This window comes from Erigeron canadensis, chromosome 3 (genome assembly GCF_010389155.1).
Source record: "Erigeron canadensis isolate Cc75 chromosome 3, C_canadensis_v1, whole genome shotgun sequence".
NCBI classification, from domain to species: domain Eukaryota; kingdom Viridiplantae; phylum Streptophyta; class Magnoliopsida; order Asterales; family Asteraceae; genus Erigeron; species Erigeron canadensis.
Window position 1 is genome coordinate 33,441,623 of NC_057763.1, and position 24,915 is coordinate 33,466,537.

At 33.0% G+C, this 24,915-nt stretch overlaps 3 protein-coding genes across 5 annotated transcripts; 1 reads left to right on the forward strand and 2 right to left on the reverse strand.

The window, feature by feature from the left end:
• Nucleotide 1: 1 nt before the first annotated feature.
• On the reverse strand, nucleotides 2-3,975 carry LOC122591215 (beta-glucosidase 18-like). 3 transcript variants are annotated; one of them, XM_043763440.1, is made up of 12 exons: nucleotides 3,768-3,975; nucleotides 3,624-3,690; nucleotides 2,766-2,824; nucleotides 2,587-2,662; nucleotides 2,420-2,494; nucleotides 2,092-2,179; nucleotides 1,761-2,013; nucleotides 1,558-1,673; nucleotides 988-1,240; nucleotides 797-899; nucleotides 605-713; nucleotides 2-366 (listed from the first exon to the last, which is right to left on the reverse strand). In XM_043763440.1, exons 1-12 carry the CDS (start codon nucleotides 3,945-3,947, stop codon nucleotides 123-125), a joined length of 1,623 nt encoding a protein of 540 aa, XP_043619375.1. In that variant the 5' UTR covers nucleotides 3,948-3,975; the 3' UTR covers nucleotides 2-122. The 3 variants fall into 3 exon arrangements, with proteins under 3 accessions (XP_043619375.1, XP_043619376.1, XP_043619377.1); XM_043763441.1 differs by having other exon boundaries at nucleotides 1,558-1,687; nucleotides 1,865-2,013; nucleotides 3,768-3,974; XM_043763442.1 differs by lacking the exon at nucleotides 2,766-2,824 and having other exon boundaries at nucleotides 3,768-3,860.
• Nucleotides 3,976-7,619: 3,644 nt separating this feature from the next.
• On the reverse strand, nucleotides 7,620-12,152 carry LOC122591236 (beta-glucosidase 18-like). Its single transcript, XM_043763471.1, has 12 exons — nucleotides 11,896-12,152; nucleotides 11,746-11,812; nucleotides 10,397-10,455; nucleotides 10,241-10,316; nucleotides 10,074-10,148; nucleotides 9,747-9,834; nucleotides 9,417-9,669; nucleotides 9,214-9,329; nucleotides 8,554-8,806; nucleotides 8,363-8,465; nucleotides 8,177-8,285; nucleotides 7,620-7,937 (listed from the first exon to the last, which is right to left on the reverse strand). The coding sequence occupies exons 1-12, from the start codon at nucleotides 12,070-12,072 to the stop codon at nucleotides 7,700-7,702; spliced, it is 1,614 nt and encodes a 537-aa protein (XP_043619406.1). The 5' UTR covers nucleotides 12,073-12,152; the 3' UTR covers nucleotides 7,620-7,699.
• A 9,467-nt stretch (nucleotides 12,153-21,619) lies between these two features.
• On the forward strand, nucleotides 21,620-23,342 carry LOC122591954. The gene is made up of 6 exons (XM_043764175.1): nucleotides 21,620-21,772; nucleotides 21,911-22,178; nucleotides 22,294-22,390; nucleotides 22,816-22,940; nucleotides 23,016-23,100; nucleotides 23,174-23,342. Exons 1-6 carry the CDS (start codon nucleotides 21,620-21,622, stop codon nucleotides 23,340-23,342), a joined length of 897 nt encoding a protein of 298 aa, XP_043620110.1.
• The last annotated feature ends 1,573 nt before the right edge of the window (nucleotides 23,343-24,915 follow it).

Sequence of the window (24,915 nt, forward strand, 5' to 3'; positions counted from 1 at the left end):
ATTGCCACATAATAAAAATATATACTCTCTTAGTTATATAGAGAGATTTTAATAATATAGTAATGTATATATAGAAGGACGAATGGTTACAATAAATGACACAAAGCTAATGTATGTGCAAATCAAACATCATATAAATATGCTTGTTTGTGCACTAATTTTGGAGTTGTAATTCCTAAAAGATCAGCCTGAGCCTGACTGTTGTTCTTTAGAAAATCTTGATACCATCTCGCTGACAGTTTGGGTATCCGATCAAATGTTTTGCGGTCAACATAGTGTAATCCAAATCTCACCTTGTATCCTAGTGCCCATTCGTAGTTGTCCATCAATGACCATACGAAATAGCCACGAACGTCAGCTCCATTCCTGTCATTCAAAAATTACTACCATCATTCAAACGTATACCTCTTCTGGTTTTCATGGGGTGATCGACTACTATCGTGCATAGAGTTGAAACAAATTAGAATTTTAATAGTACAATCTTTCTATCGTACGGTCATTTTGGTCAAGGAATTTTCTTTTTCACTAGAAGAAGTAAAATCAAATTTGAAGACAGAAAGTAATTTGTTTGATATAAAGTAATCAAAAATGTACCAAAACTCACCTCATGGCTTTGGCTAAAGAAGCAAGGTATGTCTGATGGAATTCAATGCGCTTGACATCGTTCACAATCTCTTCAACTTCTACATCCTGCACCTTTGGTGACGAATACCCTGAAACAATATTATTATACACAAATTCAATTACTATGTATAAAGTTAAGATAGTCTTCAATCAACACAACATGAAAGCTTACCATTTTCGGTAATAAACATGGGCCTGTTGTTGTATCTATCCTTGATATAATTAACAATCTCTTCCAAGCCTCTAGGAACAACAAAGAATATTGGCATTGACGTCTGTTACATGCAAAATGAATCCTTGTTGATAGAAATTAAACAGTAAAAAACAAAAGAAAATCTTAAAACAGAAATCAATATATCATACTGGTTCACCGATCAGCACACCATCACGCTCTCCAGTAATATCCACGAAACCTTTAATTGCACGATTGGCGGTTTCTGAGCAGCTAGAATTGGTACAATCCTTAGCATATACAGCTGAATAATGGTTAATTCCAATGAAGTCAATACTATTCTTCATTAAATCTTTTTCCTCTGGAGAGAATCTGGGTAAATCACTTCCATGGTAATCCCTCATTTCTTGAGGGTAATCCCCATATATAGGAGGATCCAATGACCTGTTTAGGGAAGAAGGTTGCAACTTTTTATTCCTTTAAGTATATAAACTTAATAGAGTATTCAGTACAGACTCAGGAATAAAGCTTGTTGCACAAAAAGATATAACAAAAGTCACATGATCAAATGCTAGGGACAAGGCAACTGTCACATTATCCTGCTATCGGGCCAGATTACATTTAATTGGAAATTGTTGGAAGTTGATTACCTCAAATCATATTGTTGAAACTTTGATGGTTTTTCTGGACCAAAAATTATTGGTTACCTATGATAGAAAGTGAACTTAAGTATGATACCTTTTTATGCTCCAGAATATTACCAGCCAATATTGAAGATCAGAGCCCGTTCTGCAGCTTTGTGATCGGAATCACTATCTGTAAGTGGTTCATACATGAAACAATTTGCAGCTAGTCCTATCAATCCACCTTGTTTTGGCTGCACAACAAAATCTAAACATTATAATTTTTTTTTTATCAAAAATATAGAAAAAGTGTACAATTTAACATAATGTTGGTGAATTGCCTGATAAGTTTCACGGTAAAGCTTTACAGTTTTACCATGGGCCAATAACATGTTATGCATAACAAACAAAGGCTCAACATCAGAATTTCCAGCAAGACAGTTACCAAAAGGCTGTGAACAATGATTCGGTGGATACACCCCTCTTTCATAACCCATTTCGGTAACCAAATTTGGTTCATTAATTGTAATCCAGTACTTCACCCGGTCTCCAAAACTTTTGAAACACGTGTCTGCAAAATGTACAAAATCGTCCCTGCCAGATAAACGTTATTAAAATCCCGCCAGTAAAAGATTAGTCAACGTTGTTACTAAAATGGAAATTTAAACATACTGCATTTGTGGATCTAGCCATGAACCATATTTCTCTTCAAGTTCCTGAGGGAAATCTTCATGGTGAATTGTCACAAATGGCTCGATTCCTGAATAACTTTGCCTTATTACTCATCCATGAATTATTCTAAGTGTAGATATACTATATACTTTCATGTATAATACTTTTTTTAGTCAACAAATGAATTACAAGAACTATTGTCCATACTTTATTCTTAATAACAAATACTAACAGTGGATCAAGATAAGCGTCTGAATTGGTGAAAGAAACAAGATTTTACTTTTCATAATGATTATAAAGAAAAAATTCAAAATGCATCAAGATTCACCTTTTAGTACAAGATTATCAATGATCCTATTGTAGAACATGATTCCAAGAGGATTAACTTCACCAAATCTCCCCCCTAAAACATTTACCATAGCTACAACATCACTAACAAGATTTATGAAGATGAAATACGGATGATGAAACAAAGGCATAATCAAGATAACTTACTTGGAAGAATCCTACTCCAAGAAATCGAAAACCGATATGCTTCTAAGCCAAGAGAATGCATCATCTCAATGTCATTCTGCATAAACAACAAAATCAAACTAACAAAATCGTAATAATTAAAAAAATCCCTACAATATATGTCAGTATGGAGCAAGTAATTATTAAAGATAAATGAATACCATAAACATATAATAATGATTATCTGCAACATCGCCATTCTCACCATTTTCTCCACAACCTAAATTAACAAAGTCAGCATTATTATTATGGGTTGTGATCATTAGAAAAAAAAAATATAATTGTGTGAAAAACTAGTCAAACACATTGTGATTTAAAACTTAACACAATGTATTTATGGTTGTCCACCACCAGCAGCACCATTGCGTAAATTGTGATACGATACATGCAAAACCCTTAATCGAACGGCTATGTGGTTCAGGGGGGCTTCGCCTTTCTCGGTAGCCTAGCTCGAGACATTTATAAAGGAGTTGAAAGTTGGACGCATATGGGAATGTTGTGGATTTGATGGGTTTCCAAGAGATAGTGTGGTGATTTGATACGGTACGGGCGTTGTCCTGAAGCCATGGCGTCCGAGGAGGAGGAGCAGAGAGACAGGGATGATGGTAGTGGTGGTCAGCTATAAACACATTGTATTAGGTTTGAAATCAAAGTGTGTTCGGTACCAAAATTTTAGTCTTCAAATAAAAATTTCATTTATTATTAATTATTACAAATATATTAGCGTAAACATAAAATAGCAACATACTTCATACTTTTTACCGGGTAAAACTTAGCTTCATTATGTGGCCTACAAGGGTACACATCATCTATTATTCAAGTTTACCGGTTTAGCTGGGATAACTTATCGGCCATATGTTGAAAGTTGAAACAAATTACGAAAGTTTAGTAAGTAGTTTTTTTTTAGAGTAGATTACCTTGGAACAAAAGTTGGTATCTTTTACATAACTTTAATTCATTTTCATTAAAAAATATATAGAATAATAAAAACAATAAAAAAATATACAAATGAGACTAACCTTTGGAATGACAAAATACATCCCAGTTGCTAAGAGACTTGCCATCTTCAAGATATGCTCCTTCAACCTGCAAAAAGAACAGCATTTTCTCAGGGTAAAAAAAGAATAGCTCATATAGTGAACAAGAAACAGTAAAAACAGTACTTGATAAGCAGAAGTGGCTGCTCCAAATAAAAACCCAGAAGGAAAATCGGATCTTTTTACTGGGTTTTCTTGTTTAACTGTTGATTCACCGCCATTGATGGAAGCTCCGAGAATTTTTGAAGAGCAAGCAAAAATAAAGACAAAAAGTAGATGGATTGTTGACGATGACTTTAATACCATATTTTCAGAAATAACTTATGTCTTGTTTCTTTCTTTCTTTCTGAAATTTACAAAGATTTTGTTGTGCAACTCACGTGTTATGCTTTATTGAGTTTATTACTCCGTATATGTGATTGGATAATAATATTAGAAAGAGAAATGAACTTGAAAAGGAAATATGTGAAGGGTAGATGTCATTTTAGTTAAAAGCAAAATTGAATCACTAAGAGATTATTGGAGTATCAGCGTGCTGTCAAAGTATCATCCGATCATATCTTTACTAGGCAATAATGTCAATGTTAATATACCAATTCAAAAGCAAACTCGATAATAGAGTGAATTACACTTTTCGTCCCTAAAGTTGGCACGTTTTACACTTTTCAATCATATCCTTACTAAGCAATAATGTCAATGTCAATACACCAATTCCGGCAAGTGTTGAATCTGAAATCTTTTGGTTGTGATTTATGCGGAAGTTAATTTTGAGAAGTTTGATGGTGGTTTCATGGTCTAATTCGAAGAAACGAGTGAGATATCGACATTTTAAGTTTTCCGACGAAATTTCCGGCCACTCAGCCGGAGAAGATGAAGATGATGACAATATATAATGTAAATTTCAGTTTTCGTCCCTGAACTAATCACCTTTTGCACTTTTAGTCCCTCACGTGTTTTGCACGTGTGGGACTTAACGGCTGAAACTTACCGTTGTATGTCCTAGGGACGATTGCAAAGTTCCGCCAAGTTTAAGGTCAAAATTGTAATTTTTTCACTTAAGGGATGAAAAGTGCAAAACGTGTCAACTTTAAAGACGAAAAGTGTAATTTACTCTCAATAATTTGAGAATACCCCATGTGGGTTTTGAACTCATGGCTTTATGGTCACTAGGTCTTATCCCACTACCAGAATGTCATTTTAGTTATGAGGTTGGAAAGTAGTTTTTTCTTTCTATTTTTTTTTTTTTTTTTTTTTGTAACAAAATGCTATGTATCTAGCAGAAAGAGAAGTATAAAATAGCAAAAGATCCCGAGTTGACTGTGAGTCGATAGTCTATAGGGTTCAATTGACTTTTTTTTAGGATTAGTTTGACATAATGTCCAGTTATTCTTAAGGGATTAGTTTCCTAGAATGTAACTATCTTTGACCGAATGTCTAGATTAGGAAAAAACTAAAGTTGTGTGTATTGTATGTAAGCAACTCGAAAAAATATTTATTGTATGTAAGAAAACATATGTGGCAACCATATATAAGTGTCACTTGTCAGATTTTAATTGGTTGAAACGAAATTCTTACATACAATAAACATTATTTTGAGTTGTTTACATACAATACACACAACTTTAGTTATTTTCTACTATAGACATTCGTTCAAAATTTCTTACATTCCAGAAAACTAATCCCTATTTTTAATTTTTTTTTTTAAATGAAAAAAAGCTTTTATTCATAAAGTCACACCAAATTCCGGAGCGGCCAACAATTAGACGACCTTATTTACAAATGTAAATGTTATATGAAATTTTCCAACTTAACTTATATTCTTGGTTCACCCTATGAAACTATTAATAACAACAGAATTCAATCTTTGAGCGAGGTATAAGGAAATGAGTTGTAGGAACTATCATATAAATTTAGAAGGGATTCGAATTCTTGGCCAATGTGGCTGATATTATCCATTCAACTTTTATCAATGGCGCTACCTCATTATATATTGTATGCACCAAAGAAATTGTTCAATTAATATGAACCATCATTTTTGTAAATGATTATTTTCTATCTACATACCTACTAAAATATGTGAAAATAAACCAGAAAAGAAAGAAAGAAAGAGAGACACACATGCTAATAAATACTCTAATAGCTAGTTATGGATACGAAAGAGACACCCATGTGGGATTGACACTACATTCCCGTCTACTTCAACCGATTTTACAATCTACAAATTCATAGTTAATTGTTATATAAAAAAAAATGTAGCTTATTGTTTGTTTGTCTTCGCAAAATTTAATGTCGTATATGTGAATTTATGATTATTAAAAAAAAAGATTTATATATCGTTTTAGTAACTTCATTGACCTCGGATAATAAAAAATCATATCATAAATAATATCAATTGAAACAAAATCAAAAAATTATATTGATATCAATATTAAAAGATGTACATTTAGGAAATGGGCATTCTCCTCGTATAACTACCAGAAGATGGGTCTAGTAGTAAGTGCATCATGATAACCACTTGCTAAGTTGTCTATAACAAGAGCTTTTTGTACTTAAACTGAATATGCACTTATAACATACTTACATACATACTATCAAGGTGTTCTAATATATTTACAAGAAAGTGTTGGATTTCAACGTTTTCATAGCAATTTAATTATTGGTAGGAAAAAACTTTTAAAACAACTTAGGGCCTTTTTGGTTCGTAAAGTTCTCAATAATTTGATGAAATTTGACTTTCATTTCGTTTGATTGATAGAATGAAATTCAGGTTCATTTTATTAGTTGTTTGGTTCACTAGTAGATTTTGTTTTCTCAGTTTAGTCTTTCAAATGGACACATGTAACTTGTTCCGTTGTTCGACTTTTAGGGGCCAAAAATGTTCTTGAAAGAATATAAGCTTTTACTCATTAAATATGTGGGCCTCCGCCCAATGGCCCAAAGATCGGAATTTCGCTTTTAGTAGTTTTTAACTTTTTTATGCATATTTTCATTTATAAAATCGTCTCATCGATATCATCATGGTTTCCATATGATAAATATGTAAGACATCACATAACATTTTCACTTATAATGAAATTATCATTTACAGAAGAGAAACACGCTCAATTTGTAAGCGTTCACAAACAAATATTTCATCAACAACAATAAAGGATAAACATTTTAATGTTTAGATTATTTACAAATGATGTGCCTTTCTGAGTTTTGACTAAATGTACTAGCCCAAAATTATACAACAAATTGTCATTTATTCACATTTTTTGAAAACGGTTGTAAATTTATTAATCCGTGAGTGTTCTTTAAAGTCTTGGATTTCATCATAGCCATTCATTAGAATAACTTTCTTACATTGTTAACAGTTAAAATGTGCATAACTTTCTTACATTTATAAATGTGAAATAATTCAAATAAATATAACAATTTTACACTTATATGATATTTTTACACTTATAAGGGTGTAAAAATATATAAATTATCCGTACTGAATAATATAAAAGTCAATTTGTAACAAAATTTCTTCATGTAAGAGAACGTGTTTAAACCGGATGTTACAATTAATGTTTAGACTGTTAAGTGTGAATGTTTGAAAGGCATAGAAGAAGGCTTATCACTAATCAAGGATATTATCTGCACTTGTTCATTAGTGAAAGGCATGGAAGAAAGTTGTATAGTATTCATATTCAGGTAAACAAATTGAGTAGGTATGTTGTTTACATTTGCAGATTGCACAGAATTCATGTTGGCATAACTAGTACTGAAACCTTGTTTATAACCATGATTATGTATAGTGGGATTGGGATGCCTTTTAAAACCAAGGGGTATCCAATAACTTCATAACACCCGACCAATCATACCACAATTTTTACAATTCAAATTAGGGTAAGGACCCCTATTAGGAAAAAAAATTCTTTTTATAATCAACAGTTTTAGCAACAAAGGCAGTGACCTGAGGTTTGGAATCAGAATTGACAGTTGTAGGAATTCCTAAAAACATACAGCAATGTATATATAGAAATACGAACGGTAACAATATATGACAAAATAATAATGGTATGTGCAAATCAAATATCATATAAATATGCTTGTTTGTGCACTAATTTTGGAGTTGTAATTCCTAAAAGATCAACCTGACTGTTGTTCTTTATAAAATCTTGATACCATCTTGCTGACAGTTTGGGTACCCGATTAAATGTTACGCGGTCAACATAGTGTAATCCAAATCTCACCTTGTAACCTTGTGTCCATTCGTAGTTATCCATCAATGACCATATGAAATAGCCACGAACATCAGCTCCATTCCTGTCGTTCAAAATTTACCACCGTAATTTAAAAGTATACATTTTTTGGGTTTCATGGTGAAATTGACTACTATCATGCATAGAGTTGAAACGGAATTAGAACTTTAATTTTATATCGTTCTATCGTACCGTCACTTTGGTCAAGGAATTTTCTCTTCAACTTGAAGACGTAAGTTCAAATTTGAGACAAAATGTAATTTGCTTGACTTAAAAGTAATAAATTAAAGTATCAAAACTCACCCCATGGCTTTTGCTAGAGAAGCAAGGTATGCCTGATGGAATTCAATGCGTTTGACATCGTTCACAATCTCTTCAACTTTTATATCCTGCACCTTTGGTGACGAATACCCTGAAACATTAACACAAAATTTGATCACTACGTATGAAGTTAAGATAATCTGCAATCCACACAACATGAAGACTTACCATTTTCAGTAATAAACATGGGCTTGTTGTTGTATCTATCCCTGACATAATTAACAATCTCTTCCAAGCCTCTAGGAACTACAAAGAATCTTGGCATTGACGTCTGTTATATGCAAAACGAGTCCTTGATGATAGAAATCAAACTCTACAAAACAAAAATAAATTTTATAACAGAGATCTGTATATCATACTGGTTCACCGATCAGCACACCATCACGCTCTCCAGTAATTTCCACGAAACCTTTGATTGCACGATTGGCAGTTTCCGAGCAGCTAGAATTGGTACAATCTTTGGCATATATAGCTGAATAATGGTTAATTCCAATAAAATCAATACTATTCTTCATAAAATCTTTTTCCTCTGGAGAAAATCTTGGTAAATCACTACCATGGTAATCCCGCATTTCTTGAGGGTAATCCCCAAATATTGGTGGATCAAATGACCTGTTTGGAGAAAAAGTTTGCACCTATTTATTCATTATAGTATATAAAAATTAACTGAGTAATCAGTCCAGAATAAGACTTGTTGCACAAAAAGATAACAAACTTCGGTTTGCTTTCTGTTTTAGGCAACCAACTTATTTTAGGCCAAGAAAAACCATAGTTCCCAATAATCAGAGTTAAGCTAAGTACCTAACCTAACTGGATTTAACAGCCACATCATAAACAAAAGTTATCATGGTCAAATGTTACGGATTACACATTATCCTGCTATCGGGCCAGATAACATTTAACTGGAAATTTTAGGAAGTTATTGTTGAAACTTTGATGGTTTTTCTGGACTAAATATACTTGGTTTCCTAAGATAGAAAGTGAACTAATGTATGATACCTTTTTATACAAAATATTACCAGCCAATATTGAATATCAAAGCCCGTTCTGCAGCTTTGTGATCGGAATCACTATCTGTAAGTGGTTCATACATGAAACAATGTGCAACTAGTCCTATCAGTCCACTTTGTTTTGGCTGCACAACAAAATCTAAAAATGACAATAATTTTTTTAACAAATAGATAGAAAAGGTGTACAATTTGACATAAAGTTGGTGAATTGCCTGATAAGTTTCACGGTATAGCTTTACTGTTTTACCATGGGCCAATAACATGTTATGCATAACAAACAAAGGCTCAACATCAGAATCTCCAGCAAGACAGATACCAAAAGGCTGTGAACAATGATTTGGTGGATACACCCCTCTTTCATAACCCATTTCTGTAACCAAATTTGGTTCATTGATTGTAATCCAGTACTTCACACGGTCTCCAAAACTTTTGAAACACGTGTCCGCAAAATGTACAAAATCGTCCCTGCCAGATAGACGTTATTAATATCCCGCCAGTAAAAATTAGTCAACGTTGTTACTAAAATGGATATCTAAACATACTGCATTTGAGGATCTAGCCATGAACCATATTTCTCTTCAAGTTCCTGAGGGAAATCTCCATGGTGAATCGTCACAAATGGCTCGATTCCTGTATAACTTTGCCTTATTACTCAAGATCCATGAATAATACTAAGCGTAGATGTACACTATATACTGTCATGCAGAATACTTAATTTAGTCAACTAATGAATTTCAAGAACTATTTTTCAAAACTTCATTCTTAATAATAAATAGTAGATCAAGATAAGCGTTTGAATTGGTAAAAGAAACAAGTTTTGCCTTCTCACAATGATGAAAAAGAAAATATCAAAATGCATCAAGATTCACCTTTTAGTACAAGATTATCAATGATCCTATTGTAGAACATGATTCCAAGAGGATTAACTTCACCAAATCTTCCTCCTAAAAAGTTTACCATAATTACGGGATCACACACAAGATTTATGAACATAAAGATACGGATGATGAAAGAAAGGCATAATTAAGATATTTACTTGGAAGAATCCTACTCCAAGAGATCGAAAACCGATATGCTTTTAAGCCAAGAGAATGCATCATCTCAATATCATTCTGCATAAAAAGCAAATTTGATATAGGAAAAAAACAATATATGACTTTATAAGCAAGTAATAGAAGAGATAAATAAATACCATAAACATATAGTAGTGATTATCTGCAACATCTCCATTCTCACCATTTTCTCCACAACCTAAATTAGCAAAATCAGCATCATTATTACAATATAGGATGATGGCCATTCAATAGCAACATACTTTAATAAATTCCCAAGGTAGGTAATGTACTCAGGAAAATTTCCAACAGAGACACTTCATTTTTTGTTGAACGACAATCTATCATACTCCTACTCCTAAGATACACGAATGCCCATGATGCAACTTAGGACTCTCGAAAACCCCCAATAATCCACTCTCACAAATGTGGAGAGTGTGACTCGAACCCAGGTGGATCTTCCCAAGGTCAAAGACCTTACCAATGGGACACGGACCCCATTGGCAATTCATATTGTCCCTTATCTTACCGTGTAAGACTTAGCTTCATTTATGTGGCCAACAAGTAAAGTAAAGTAACTCCCAATGCCGTTTTCCATGGGTTTTGGGTCCCAAATACCATCTTTGACGGTGTATGGGGGAGGTTGTGATGTAGACAGCCTTACCCCTACCAAAGGTAGAGATGCTGCTTCCAGGTTCTACCAAAGGTAGAAAAGGACCTCCAGCCCAGCCTTGCTGGGCATGAGGATTGAACCCATGACCTATGTCTCCAAAGGCAAGGGCTCCAAGCACTGATCCAACCCAGCTGGTTTTACGCGGGTAGAGGGGCTGCTTCCAGGTTCTACCAAAGATAAAAAAAGACCTCCAACCTTGCTGTCACTAAACTTTATGTGGCCAAAGTTTAACACATGTAAGGTTCAAACTTTGAACATTTACCTTTTTTCTTGAACGGCAACTTTGAACATTTACTACTTAAATATTTTGAAATTTTAATGTCTACTTTGAGAGTTTGATACATCTATAATTCAACTTTGAGAGTTGCCATATTACTTATATCGAAACAAATAACCAAAGTTTAGTGCCTTGGTAAGTATATTTTTCAGAGTAGATGGAACAAAATTTGGAATAGGTTGCTAGTGGCTACTAAACTTAATCCAATATCTATAATATAATATAAAGCAAATATGGTTTCTAACTTTTAAAAAAACCGTACATCGATAAATTATAAAAATTATATGGGTGTTCTTAAAATTTCATGCTCTTTCATTAAAGATGTCATTCGATATACTTTCGACGAATTTTTAAATCCGAGGGTGAAGCCCGTACGGCTAAGACATTTGGCTATGACACTCTAACATATCACCTTCTATGACCTATCATACTCTATGACCTATCACCCTCACCATCTCACCGCCGCAAAAGCGCGGGTCTCGTTTTACATAAAAGTAATCCATTATAGAAACAATTAAAGATAAATAAATAAGACTAACCTTTGGAATGACAAAATACATCCCAGTTGTTAAGAGACTTACCATCTTCAGAATATGCTCCTTCAACCTGCAAAAAGAACAGCATTTTTTCAGAGTAGAAAAATAGCTCAAATAGTGAGCAAGAAAACACTAAAAATAATTAAAGCTTACTTGATAAGCAGAAGTGGCTGCTCCAAATAAAAACCCAGATGGAAAATCGGATCTTTTTACTGGGTTTTGTTGTTTAACTGTTGATTCACCGCCATTGCTGAAAGCTCCAAGAATTCTTGAAGAGCAGGCAAAAATAAGGACAAAAAGTACATTAATTGTTGATGACTTTAATTCCATTTTTTTCAGAAAGATCAACTTATGTCTTGTTTCATTCTGACAATTACGAAGATTTTGTTAAGTCACGTGTTTATGCTTTCTTGACTTTATTATGTGATTGGATAAGACCTTGGAAAGGAAATATATAGCGAGAGATGTACACAACTAGAATAAAATAAAACTATTACGAGTCTCATCTTTCACGTGCTTCGTTTAAATAAGCTATCTATATCTTTGACGTATCTCATATTTTCAATTTTTTATACCTGATAATAATGAAATGATAATGATGTGAAATTAAAAAACTAAATATATGCTAAAAAAAAAAAGTTAGACATTATAAAAAACTAAAAATGTACGAGTATTTTACATGTATAACCTTTACGATAAAAAAAAATTTACTCGATTATTTGCAGGGACCGTCTATTGAATATATCTTCTTTTATTATTATTTAACAATTTCACATCATCCTATTATTTTATTTTATTTTATTGATATTTGTATATGTATATTATTGTTTTTCTTCATATACCCAAAACTGGTTGCTTACGATTTTTTCTGCATTTTTTTCTTTTTTTATTTCTTGCTTTATTTGAGTGAGAAAAGAATGAAAAAGATGATGAGGCTTACAAACAGAAAAAATGCGAGGAGGAATAAAAAAAATGGAGAGAAAATGAGAAATAGTAAGCCGCTCCCCACCCAAACCACCATTTTGTTTATTTCACCTAATGCCCATTTTTACCCGCAACAAGTTAGAAATAGCAAGCTAAAGCAAACCATAGTTAAGTTAAATAGAGGTAGGTAATTCTAACCAAATTTGTTGACTTGTTGTTATGCGTACACCTAATTGTTTGATAATAATGGATCACATAAATGATTATAATGACTAGTACTAATATTACACAAAGCAAAATGTTATGTTTCTAGCAGGAAAAAAGGTGTAGATAGAATTACAAAATATCCCGAGTCGATAGTGAGTTGATACTCTTTTGGATTCATTGGATTATTTATTAAGAACTAGGTGTAGTTATCTTTTCGATACCACGGTAGTATATCAATAGGAGGGATCCGAATTCTTGATCAATGATTCAATGTGGTTGTATCTTCTATGAAATATGTTGATATACTGTACATTATCTATATATTGAGCTTTTATTAAAGTGACTACCTCATTTTATGTTGTTTTCAGCAAAGAAATTTATACGAATCATCGTCCTTGTCTCCATCATAAACTTTTCTAAACTTCTATTCTACATATCTACTAAGATAAGTGAAAATAACCAAATTAAAGAAAGTTAGAAACACATGCTAAAAAATATAATAGCTATAGATATTTGAAAGAGACGCCCATGTGGAATTGATACCCCATTCCTGTCTACTTCAACCGATATGTACAATTTACAAATTCATAGTTACTTAGTTTTACATTGTAGTACTTCAACCGATATGTACAATTTACAAATTCATAGTTACTTAGTTTTACATTGTAGTATATTGTTACTGAATTTAACAGGGTTCATAATTTAATTTTGTAATGTTTATTAATTGTGTATGATAGTAAAAAGTTTGCTTCTTATAACTTCACTGGATCACATATATAATCAAAAATCAAAAGGTTGTCTAAGTTGTCTACAGCATCAACTTTGTGTACTTGAATTAATTATGCACTTGTAACATACATTGACAACCGCTATCTAAGTGAAAGTCAGTTAGTCGTTAGATATTCTGATGTATTCACAAGAATTGTTAGACTTGAACGTTTTCATAACATCTTGATAGTGGATAATGGTTAGGAAAAAGGTTCAGAAGTTCGATTCCAAGAAAACTTAATATCCAAAACCAAAAGGTTTACAAGAATCCTTAGATCTAATAATACTATGATAGAGTTATAATTAAAGAAAAAACTCAGTTGGAAATTAGTAGGTTTTCTCTGTTTAGACAATCTCTAATGGTTAAAAAATCCTTATGCATCCTTGAGTTGTCATCATATCAAAAAGTCAGTGGCGAAGCTTGAAACTTTTCAGTGGGGTCGGGGTCTAAATTTTTTTTTTCCCTAACACTATTTTTTTAAAATGGGGGGTTGAAACCGAGTATATCGAAATTTTTCTACACGAAAACCATATACCCCTACATTGCAAAAAAAAAAAATTTCGGAGAGTCGGGCTCCCCTCCCCGCCCCTATATAGTTGCGCCCCTGCAAAAAGTTCTTAAAATACTCCCTACATTTCCATATTATCACACATCTTTCATATACTAACAAAAGTAAAGTGTATGGATTTTCTAAAAGCATATCCTTGTCCAAGGATTTCTTCTTAAGGATTTTTAAAGATGGATATACTTCGATAGTTAGAAAAACAAAAACTTAACTAAGGATTTTTAAATGCGGGCTGTGCAATAAAGAAACAGAATGTGTTGACCATCTTTTTGGAGCTTGCGAGATTTCTATGAAAGTATGACTTTATATTAGCAATTGGTGTAAGATTAGTCCTATTTTTGCATTTTCTTTTAGAGATCTGTTGGAGGTCCACGATCATGTAGGTCTAGGCAAACGAGCAAGGAAGATCTTCAAAGGAATTGTAGCGGTAGCATGTTTGAGGCTATGGAAGGCAAGAAATGAATGCAAGTTTTTAAATACGGAGATAAATATTGAGAAGATTATTATAATGATCAAGACGACTAGTTATAGACGGGTATAATTGTAGATGTAAGAAAGAAAATATTAGTTGGAGGGATTGGTGTTTATTCAATGTAACTTAACATTGTATATCCTCCTATTGCGGATTTCGCATGGGAGTTTTTTTAAATGAAATCTACCTTTAAAAAAAAAAGAAGGATTTTTAAGGATATTGGAAAACTAAACCATTTAGAGGCCACATGATGACATGAACTAAGGATATTGGAAAACTTAACTAATCTTCACATGGACACATTTCGACGTTTAGAGGCCAAATATGTTTGCAAAACAAAATAGGCTTTAATGCTGTACTTACTAAAAATTTGGGCCTCCGCCCAATGGGCTAAAGCTCTATTTTCACTTTTTAGTTTTTTTATTACTCGTAGTTTTTATGCGTATTTTCAATTATACAACCGTACGTGTCATTGGTATCGTCATGGTTTTACTACGATAAACATGTAAGACATCACATTACATTTCTACTCAAATCAAATTATCATTTTCAGAAGAGAAAAATGCTAAATTTGAAAGCATTCGTAAAAAGATACTTCATCAATAATAATAATAAAAGAATAAACGGGTGAAATCTTCAGCAGTTAAAATGTTAAATCATCTATGAATGACATGTTTTTTAACTAAATATTTGGAGAAAGTAAAGAGAAGAAGCTTCCACCAAGACAACCCACAACGAATTCGGCCTTAGAATAACCAAACATTAATCCAAACATATATATATATATATATATATATATATATATATATATATATATATATATATATATATGCAATTGCACAAAGGCGGTAGGTTGTATCTTATACATCTTTAACCAGATGTGGACTTTTTAAGGGCCGGGGGAGTCTCAACCTACCTTTTTTTTAATCTCCGTAATGCTATTTAATGAGTATTAGTATCGATTGCGTGACTTTCGTCTCCCTCCAAGACGCCGTTTTCAAATATACATATAATTAAAGATTTTTCAAATTTCGTCATATCTACTGTAAACGTGAAACTTTTTTTACATGTTTTTCAAGTATCAACAAAATAACAAATTGTTCCTTTAAATGTGTAAAATATTTATGCGAACAAATGAATTATATATTTGCCGTGGTGAAAATTTTATTCATGAAATTAATATCTTTAAAAAGACAACATCAACTAGGCCTGGCAATGGTTTGGATATTAATCCAAATCCGATCCAATCCATTTATATTACTTATTGGATAAAAAATAATATCCATTTATCCATTTAACAATCCAATCGATTGCTCCATTTATCCATTTAATTATTTGGATTGATCCATGATCCATCCGGATTGATCCGGATCGACAAATCACCATTGACGAGTACCCCCCGTTGAGCATGCCACCGGTCAATGGTGCCCCCGGTGACCCATGTCCCCGGACATGTGCGCCCCCGGTGACTCGTTCCCCGTGTCCCCAAACATGTGCGCCCCCGGTGACGTGTTCCCGTCACGGGTGCCCGCGGTGACCCTTTTTCCGGACTCGGGTGCCCCCGGTGACCCTTCTTCCAGTTAATGGTGGCCTCGGTGACCCTTGTTCCGATTAATGGTGCCCCTTGTGACCCTTGTTCCGGTCAAGGGGGCCCCAGTCAAATGGTGTCTCTCGTGACCCGTGTCCCCGGTCAAAGGTATCATTTGATCGGAGGCACAGGTTAGTAGGGCACCCATGGTCGGGGTCACTAGGGGCACTGGCTGAGGTGACTGTGGGCGAGGGGTGACTAAGACAAGGTAACTGGGGGCACGAGTCACAATGGACACGAGTGACGGGGCACGAAAGGTTTTCCTACTAAACATTCCTTAGTTTCTGAAAAGTAAATTTTTTATTAACCTAAAAAATAAAATTATTGAAAAAATGTAATGGATCGATCCGGATGATGATCCATCTATTTAAAATTATTTGGATATGGATCGGATCACGATCCATTATGTTGGATCACGGATCGAATCATGATCCATTTAAGTTGGATCACTAATGGATCAGATCATGATCCAATCCATATCCATTTATTGCCACCCCTAACATCAACATACACATTTTACAAGTTGTTCATGATACGACTATAATTTATGTTCTATTAGTTAATGAATTACCTCAAAAATACCATCACTAGCTAGCGCGCGCTAATGTCTTTTTATAATAATGTCCATAACTAAAAAAATCATAAAACCGGATTCAAATGACATGGTAAAAAGTTGCGTGTATGATCACGATATCTCTTTTTACCAAATTAAAGCTCCTAGCTAGTTTGATTGATGCATTTCGTTCTGCTGTCTCTAGAAGACAAGGGAAAGATAAAACGATACATATGAATATGCATGGAGTACTTTTACTTGCCATATTTGACAAAAGTAATAGCTGGTAAAGTAGTAGAAGGATAAGGTGAGACGCTTGTTATAGTATAGTAGCACACAAAAATCATGAAACCAACATTATTGGAATTCATACAATAATTTTAGTCCTTAAAAGAGAAGCAAAACCATTGAACGTGTATACATATTATATATATTGAAAATGCATGTCTCATGGACCACCTTTTACCATTGTGTCTATCCTCAAGGGTTCATCAACTCATTTGATTTAGCCATAAACCAAACCTCACTTGAAGATATATATGGTTCACTAATTAACAAATACATCCTTACCAACTTACCATTAATTGCGCGCTTTATAGAGTGAAAAAGTTTGTCACATGAGGCTTCTAAACTTGAAAACAATGTTAACTTAATTGTTAGCATTCAATTCGGGTCTTATTCATGGTTTTTCCGGCAATGGATCCTTTCATTACTTTTGAATTATTTGTAGGAGAACTTAGCAACAAATATTGAAAAGGTATAACAAATTCAGACTTTAGGAGAAAATAATCAAGGATTACTGGTACTATATTTAACAATGAACATTTTATAATTGTACTCTTTAAAATGACGGATTACCAACTTTCTTCGATCAATATATATAATATTAAAATTTTTAACCTTTGAGTGAGTTTTTCATCTCTTTGAATTATTTGATCACATATAATCAAATTATTAAAAAATATTGTCTACTAGTCGTTTTCAATTGTCACGACTCGAGACATGATTATGAACATTTGTTTTATTGTAATATTCTTATAATTAGTTAATGTTACCTACATCATCCCACCAATATTTATGTTCCCTCATAAGGTATGTGTAGGTTCTTAAACTACGCACAATATTGGTTATCTGTTATTATTTTGATTATCTTTCCTTCTGTATCCGCGGTGTATGTATAATTGATGACAACACTCGATCCATCGGCTTGCTACCCAGTCGGCTCGTTTCACTTCACACGTGTTAAGCCTGGCCAGAAATTAACAAACCTTTTGCCGTTTCATTGTTATTAAACATCATGTTCATGTCTTATATTTTAATTAGCACTTATATACATATATGAGATATGTCATTGATCGGAGATGGCTTCAAAATTCAAATATATATACATACTACAACGTAAATGATAAGCATCAAATGTTTAATAGATATGGAACATAAATAAGATCAGGACACAATTACAGCTAATTGTCTTTAATTTAACAAAGAGTTGGTTTCGTAACAAATTAAATATCTAAAACATATAAATATCTATTTAGATGATATCATGATGATCACTTAAATTAAAGTTTTCATTTCTACACGTGATTTTAAAGATCTCAAATTAATTTAAGCATGATGTTTTTACCCAAAGTCAATATTAATTGTTTGTTCCCGCCTGGTCTAGCCAACTTGTGGCGAAATGATGGATATCAAAGTTAAGTATTACGAGTATTATTCATGGTTTTAAGAAATATCTATAAATAACAAAACAAAAGGTGAAGCTAGTACGTAGAAGATTACATGGTATTTGGCTTCCTTCTAACTATTCCATAAATTAATTTTCAACCCATAACACATATCCATAAAGTATTTAAACCTTCGGTCTCTCCTAATAAAAAAAAAAAAAAAAATCAACCATAAGGAGTTGTATAGCACTCATCATTTAAAATCGTTAATGGATCTCAAATACGATAAATTCAAGGGAAAAATTGCATATAAGCTAACCTTTTTATACAATTTTTTTATTAAAGAAACGTAAATAGTTTTCGTCTATTTAAAGGATCTCGTTTCGAAAGTCGGTTCCCTTGATTGCGAAATTCTCTTTAACGGAGGACAGACGTTAAAGACTAACGACATTCTCTTTATTGCGAAATTTTTAAAAATGAGCTTCTTTAAATAGACAAAAACTAAATAGGATCCCTAATAAAAAATTTGTATAAAAATGTTAATTTTTTTTTATGAATTTTCCCCTAAATTCTAACAACAAGTGTAACTTGTTTCAAATTATTCTAGCAATGTGCTTCAACAAGAAGCAGGGTGTCTTCTGCACTCTAACAATTTATAGTTACACCCCTTTACTTCTGTTTATAGCCCAATTAGTTAACTAAAAATTACAAAATGGACTTCGGGTTTAGCAACAGAATTGTTGAAGCATGCTCTATTTCGGTTTTCCCAAATAAATCACCCAGAGTCACGTTGAGGCAGTGAGATGGTTGAGGTGATAGGTCATAAAGTGTGATAGGTCATAGAGTGTAATAACCAAATATCTTAACCGTACGGGTTCTGTCCTCGGATTTAAAAATTCGTCAAAAGTATATTGAATGACATCTTTAATGAAAGAGCATGAAATTTTAAGAACACCCATATAATTTTATAATTTATCGACGTACGGTTTTTGAGATAAAAGATTTTGAATGAAATGAAAAAAATAAATGATTTATGGAGAAGAGAAAAAAAAATGATTAGTTTAAATTTAAGGAAAGAGAATGAGTATTATAGCTATTTTAGGTAAATATATAGAGACAATTTGGAAAAAAAAAATGTTGAAACTTAACTTACACATGTGTAAGTTAACTTACATGTGATTTTTCTGCGGGCCCGTCGTCGGAAAGTCTTAGTGTTTTTACAAAAAAGTATTGTATATCGTAGTAGATGATGATGGTGTACAAAAATCAATGGTCCTAGTTGGTCCTATAATAAGAGGTGGTCTCAAAATATCTCACCCCTATATATATATATATGGGTGAGTTATTTGTAGTAAATGTACTTTTTATAGTACATATGTAAGTTAACTTACACACTTCTTCTTCCTTCTTCCTTCCATCTTCGACCACCATCATGATCATCCGGCGACGGCGACCATCTCCGGCGAGACTTACACATGTGTAAGTTAACTTTCCGACGAGACTACTGTTCGTTTTAGAGTGGAAACGGTACGGACCAGAGGCCCTTATCCGTTCTAAACTGACCGTCAAAAGTTGCATATGGGAATCGTATGGATTTGATGGGCGGCGATCCAAGAGATGGTGATGGTTTGTTACGGTACGGGCGAAGCCCTTGTTGCCGGCGCCATGGTTGGGGTGGTTGGAGATGATGGTGCGGCTGGTGGTGGTTGTCTTGCGAAGGAAAAAACTTAGAAATTTTAAATCCTAAAATACTAAAAAAATTGTACTTACACATGTGTAAGTCTCGCCGGAGATGATCGTCGTCGCCGGAGGATCATGATGGTGGTGGTGGTCGGAGATGGAAGGAAAAAGGAAGAAAAAGTGTGTAAGTTAACTTACACATGTACTATAAAAAGTACATGTCTACAAATAATTTTCCTATATATATATATATATATACTTATTTTTTGAACGGAAACAGACATATATATATAATAACAAGGCCATCTAGCACAATGCTAGTGGTCAAATAGTACAATTACACGAAACAAACAATCTAGATATCAACACATAGACTACATCTAGACCTCGCCCGAAACTTTAACGGCTAAGCTTACAGAAAAGTTGAAAAAAACTTGTGCCGATTACGGTTACCCAAGACACAAGAAAAAACCTCATCAAGCGAAGGCCGAGCTACCGGTTTTCACTTCGTGATGTTTTTGATGTAATCCCAAACAAGTTTCGGGGTACCCTCTACTAATAAACAATAACAAGACAAAGCAATGGACAAAATTACCACCAAGAAGTACTCATTTCGGCAGCCCCCAACTAATTAACCATCATCAACTGGACATGTGCGCCACTTATCCCAAGTGAATGAGGACTTCCTGTCACAACTTCCGATCCAAAGAAACGAGTAGTCAACGATGGATTGGAACAGTTTGCTGCTAGTCACTAAGTTTCCATTATTTACCACAGTATTTCTTGCCTTCCAAAATAGCCACCACCAAGTGAAGAGAATCGCTTGAATTCTTTGACGAACAATGATCGGTTTATCAATATCATTACACCATTCCAAGATAGCTTCAAGTGACGTATTAGGGATTACACACTTCAGCCAGGACGAAATGGAATTGCGAACACCAACGTTGAGGCTACATTTATTGAATATGTGATCCAAAAATTCAGTCCCGTTGTTGCACAACATGCAGTTAATAGACTCGACTTCTATACCTTTTGCACAAAGATTGATCGAGGTAGGAACGTAGTCTCGTCTAAGTCTCCAAATAAAAATATTTACCTTCTTAGGGACGAATTTGTTTCAAATATATATATATATATATATATATATATACACTATATAAATCCCTACTTGGGTTTTTCTAAAACTATCCTATGTGGCATGCTTTATGAGTGATTATTACAACTAAAGATCCTATGTGGCATGTGTATATTAGATTTACTCATACGGTTAAGTTATAATGGCGGTTACATATCCACAGCTTTTTCCCTCCTTTTCGATTTTGACTAATGAATTTGAATTTAAATCCTAAAACTGTATGGTAGTTACAACCGTCCATCTTGGTGCCTTAAAAAACAACCCGTCGATCACCTTCTCAATAAATAACACACACATCAAATCAAATTCCGATCATGGCTTCCAAAAATCCCGTAATGATAAGCGAACTTGACACAAACCACAACCCGTGTTCCATAACTGTGAGGATCATCAGGTTGTGGAAACAACCTGTGTATGGCAATGTGAACAGCATCGGCCGCATCGAGATGATCTTAATGGACGCAGTGGTTAGTATTTTTTATCAAATTTAATTTCAGATGATATATGTATGGTTTATTCATGATTTATGATATGGTTTATATTCATGATATCATGAACATATAAAACGTACAACTACTTATGTTTGTTTCAATTTTGTGTTTTAGGGTCAACGAATTCAAGCTTCTGTCAGGAAAAATGTGATACCAACCTTTGAGAAACTTTTAGTCGAAGGTGGATCGATATACATGAGTAACTTCTTCGTGCATCAGAATGTTGGGTCGTACAAGATTTTGGATAACCCATACAAAATCAATCTTCACAAATTGACTGCTGTGAAGGTTATTGAGAAGTTTTGTGGATCCATTCATGGATTTAGGTTCATTTCGTTCCCTGATATGACAGATGGGAAAGTCGAAAACAACACCACAGTTGGTATGTGTTGCTAATTATATATATATATATATATATATATATATTTACAGTCGATTTATTAGTAATTTATATGTGGATGGTACAGAAGCATAACTAAGTTCATCTTTAATTTCAGATGTGATTGGTAAAGTTTCTGGATATGGTGATGTGATCATTGGTGATAAAAACGGTTCCCCAAATCAGAGGATGGATGTGCAATTGCAAGACATTGAGTAAGAAACTGTTGTGATTTATATTTCTTAATAACTACATCAATATTTTATATGTAGGGTAATTATTTTGATTATGTAAATATGTAGTGGTAACTGAAAAATTAAAAAAGATTAGGTACCCATCATCTTAAAAAGCAAAGCACAAATAGTTGGAAGTTAACTATATTTTAATCGTCTTAACAACTCAATAGTTGGAAGTTAACTATGTCGAATTACACAAATAAATGAGATAACACGAAATCAGTTATATGTGTTTGAAAAATAATTCATCTATTTTTACAATGAGAGATGGAATCTGCTTCTTGCATCTCTGGACTTCAAAATTTATATCTTATGATAAGAAACAATATTTAAGCACCAATAAAGTAGATGTACCATCAGAACTCAATATTTAGACTAATTTTTTTGAATATGCAAATATGTAGTGGTAACAAGATGAAGGTAACATTCTGGGATTCATATGTGGATGACTTCAAGGCAAAAATTTTCAATGACAAGGCTGATGTTAATGTGATGATTGTACAGTTTGCGAAGTTGCGGGAATGGAGAGGTATTTCTAGAATATATATCATTGGTTTTTTGATTTTCTCGATACTACTTTAATACATTACATGTATGTTGACAGGAAATTTCTCTGTGTCTCATGGTTTCAATGTTGCCCGTATTTTCATGAATAGTAATATCGATGAAATCATTGCCTTCAAAAAAAGGTTACTCATTTATATAGTCGAACATGAAATATGTGATATGAGCGTGTATGATATTTTGATTTATTATATACAGTTTTGTTGAGAAAAACGGGGATGAAGTTGCAAATCATAAGATGATATCCTTAGCAGATCCATCAACTAAAGCATTCTTCACTAATACCAAATGTGTCCAACTGTTCGAGTTAGATACCATATTCTTCACTAATACCAAATTTGACATGTTTTTTTTTTATCTCCAATAGTATGTATTTGTTTTACATAAGATGTGCACATGAATTAAGTTTGGTTCTAATAACAATCATCATTATTGTCTTTACACTTTCTTCTTCTTGCCGATCTTCAATCTAATAATACGAGCATGTAAATGTTATTACTGTTACTATTTTGGCATGGGTACGATGGATTAATTCCAACTCCAGTAAATTGTGACATATTGCTTTATGATATATAATATGTTCAGAAGTTGCGTACTCAAAGATCTATACAATTTACATTAAAATTTTAAGTTGTCCGTGCATCGCACGGGTCTAGGCACTAGTATATATATATATATACTTTTATTCCAAATTTACCACACTTATATATTACTCGTACAACCTATTTTTACATACTTGTATATATACTTTGTTCTTTGTTTGTTGTTTGTTTTTACTAGATATACATGATTCATGGATGAAGTCATCTTTTTAATGTCAAATCCTAGCTACGTTCCTACCAAAAATGTATATACAACTTCTATTGCTAGGAAGTTATATGATTGTTATATATATTTGCCACACACAAAAAAAAAACACATAGTACTCGATAAATTAATGAAATGAAAATATCATGGCTGGTATCTTTGTACATATATAACATAATCATTACGGTCAAAATATATGCTCTAATCAAAGTCGACATGACATTTTATAATGTACGTACCTATCACCCGCATAATGTATATTAGACGCAATTTAGAAACTCTATATATTTGATCACCTTTTCTATAAAGCATATACGATTGATACATTACGTTTGTCGTATTCAACAAAAATAGTAATTTGCTTAAATGATTAATGAACTCATTGTGCTATACGATTACCATAGATAAGATCGAGTACGTAGATGATTAATAATCGAGAGTATATCTACGCGTATATATGTCGGTAATGTAGGATGAGGTATTGTCTAGTGCAAGTTAATTAATTAATCAATACGAATGATGTCTAGTCCAACTTGTGTAAAGACATTCTCAAGTTTTATCCAAGGTCTTGAGTTCGATCCCTGGTTAGGGATGACAAGTTTTGGGTTTTTCCTCCGAATACTTGTAACGGTGCATGTCAACATCTTGTTGTCTAGGATAGGTGCAAGTCTTCACCATTATACGATGAGTTTTCCCAACTGGTGTCGTATTCTGACTGGATGTTTGAAAAAAGAAAATTAATTAATTATATTATATATATATATATATATATATATTATGGGTATCTATTTTAATTTTATCGGACTCACAAATATCAACTCACATATATTTTATCGATACACGTATGTAGTTTGGTCGTAGCATAAAATTTTGGTGTACCTACCAAATTGAATTTAAATAGCCACACTATGATATTTTATTTTACCTTTTTAAGCGCTTTTTTGATATTTCATCATTCAATTCATGCACATATATATGTCATTTTGAAGTCTATAAAGTTATCCAAACGCTACACATGTACTCTAAAATTGATTAAATGTCTATAATCAAACATTGTTTATATTATGATTTAAGTGTTGATTAGTTAATGATCTTTAGAACTGTATAAAAACCAGTGAGACATATATAGAAAG

Coding starts and splice junctions, on each gene's coding strand:
- LOC122591215 (XM_043763440.1), bottom strand. CDS start 3,947: ATGGTATTAAAGTCATCGTCAACAATCCATCTACTTTTTGTCTTTATT. Junction 3,691..3,767: donor CAGCCACTTCTGCTTATCAA/GTACTGTTTTTA, acceptor TTCTTTTTGCAG/GTTGAAGGAGCATATCTTGA. Junction 900..987: donor GTGTGCTGATCGGTGAACCA/GTATGATATATT, acceptor TGCATGTAACAG/ACGTCAATGCCAATATTCTT.
- LOC122591954 (XM_043764175.1), top strand. CDS start 21,620: ATGGCTTCCAAAAATCCCGTAATGATAAGCGAACTTGACACAAACCAC. Junction 22,179..22,293: donor CGAAAACAACACCACAGTTG/GTATGTGTTGCT, acceptor CTTTAATTTCAG/ATGTGATTGGTAAAGTTTCT. Junction 23,101..23,173: donor ATCATTGCCTTCAAAAAAAG/GTTACTCATTTA, acceptor TATTATATACAG/TTTTGTTGAGAAAAACGGGG.
- LOC122591236 (XM_043763471.1), bottom strand. CDS start 12,072: ATGGAATTAAAGTCATCAACAATTAATGTACTTTTTGTCCTTATTTTT. Junction 11,813..11,895: donor CAGCCACTTCTGCTTATCAA/GTAAGCTTTAAT, acceptor TTCTTTTTGCAG/GTTGAAGGAGCATATTCTGA. Junction 8,286..8,362: donor CATGTTTATTACTGAAAATG/GTAAGTCTTCAT, acceptor TTAATGTTTCAG/GGTATTCGTCACCAAAGGTG.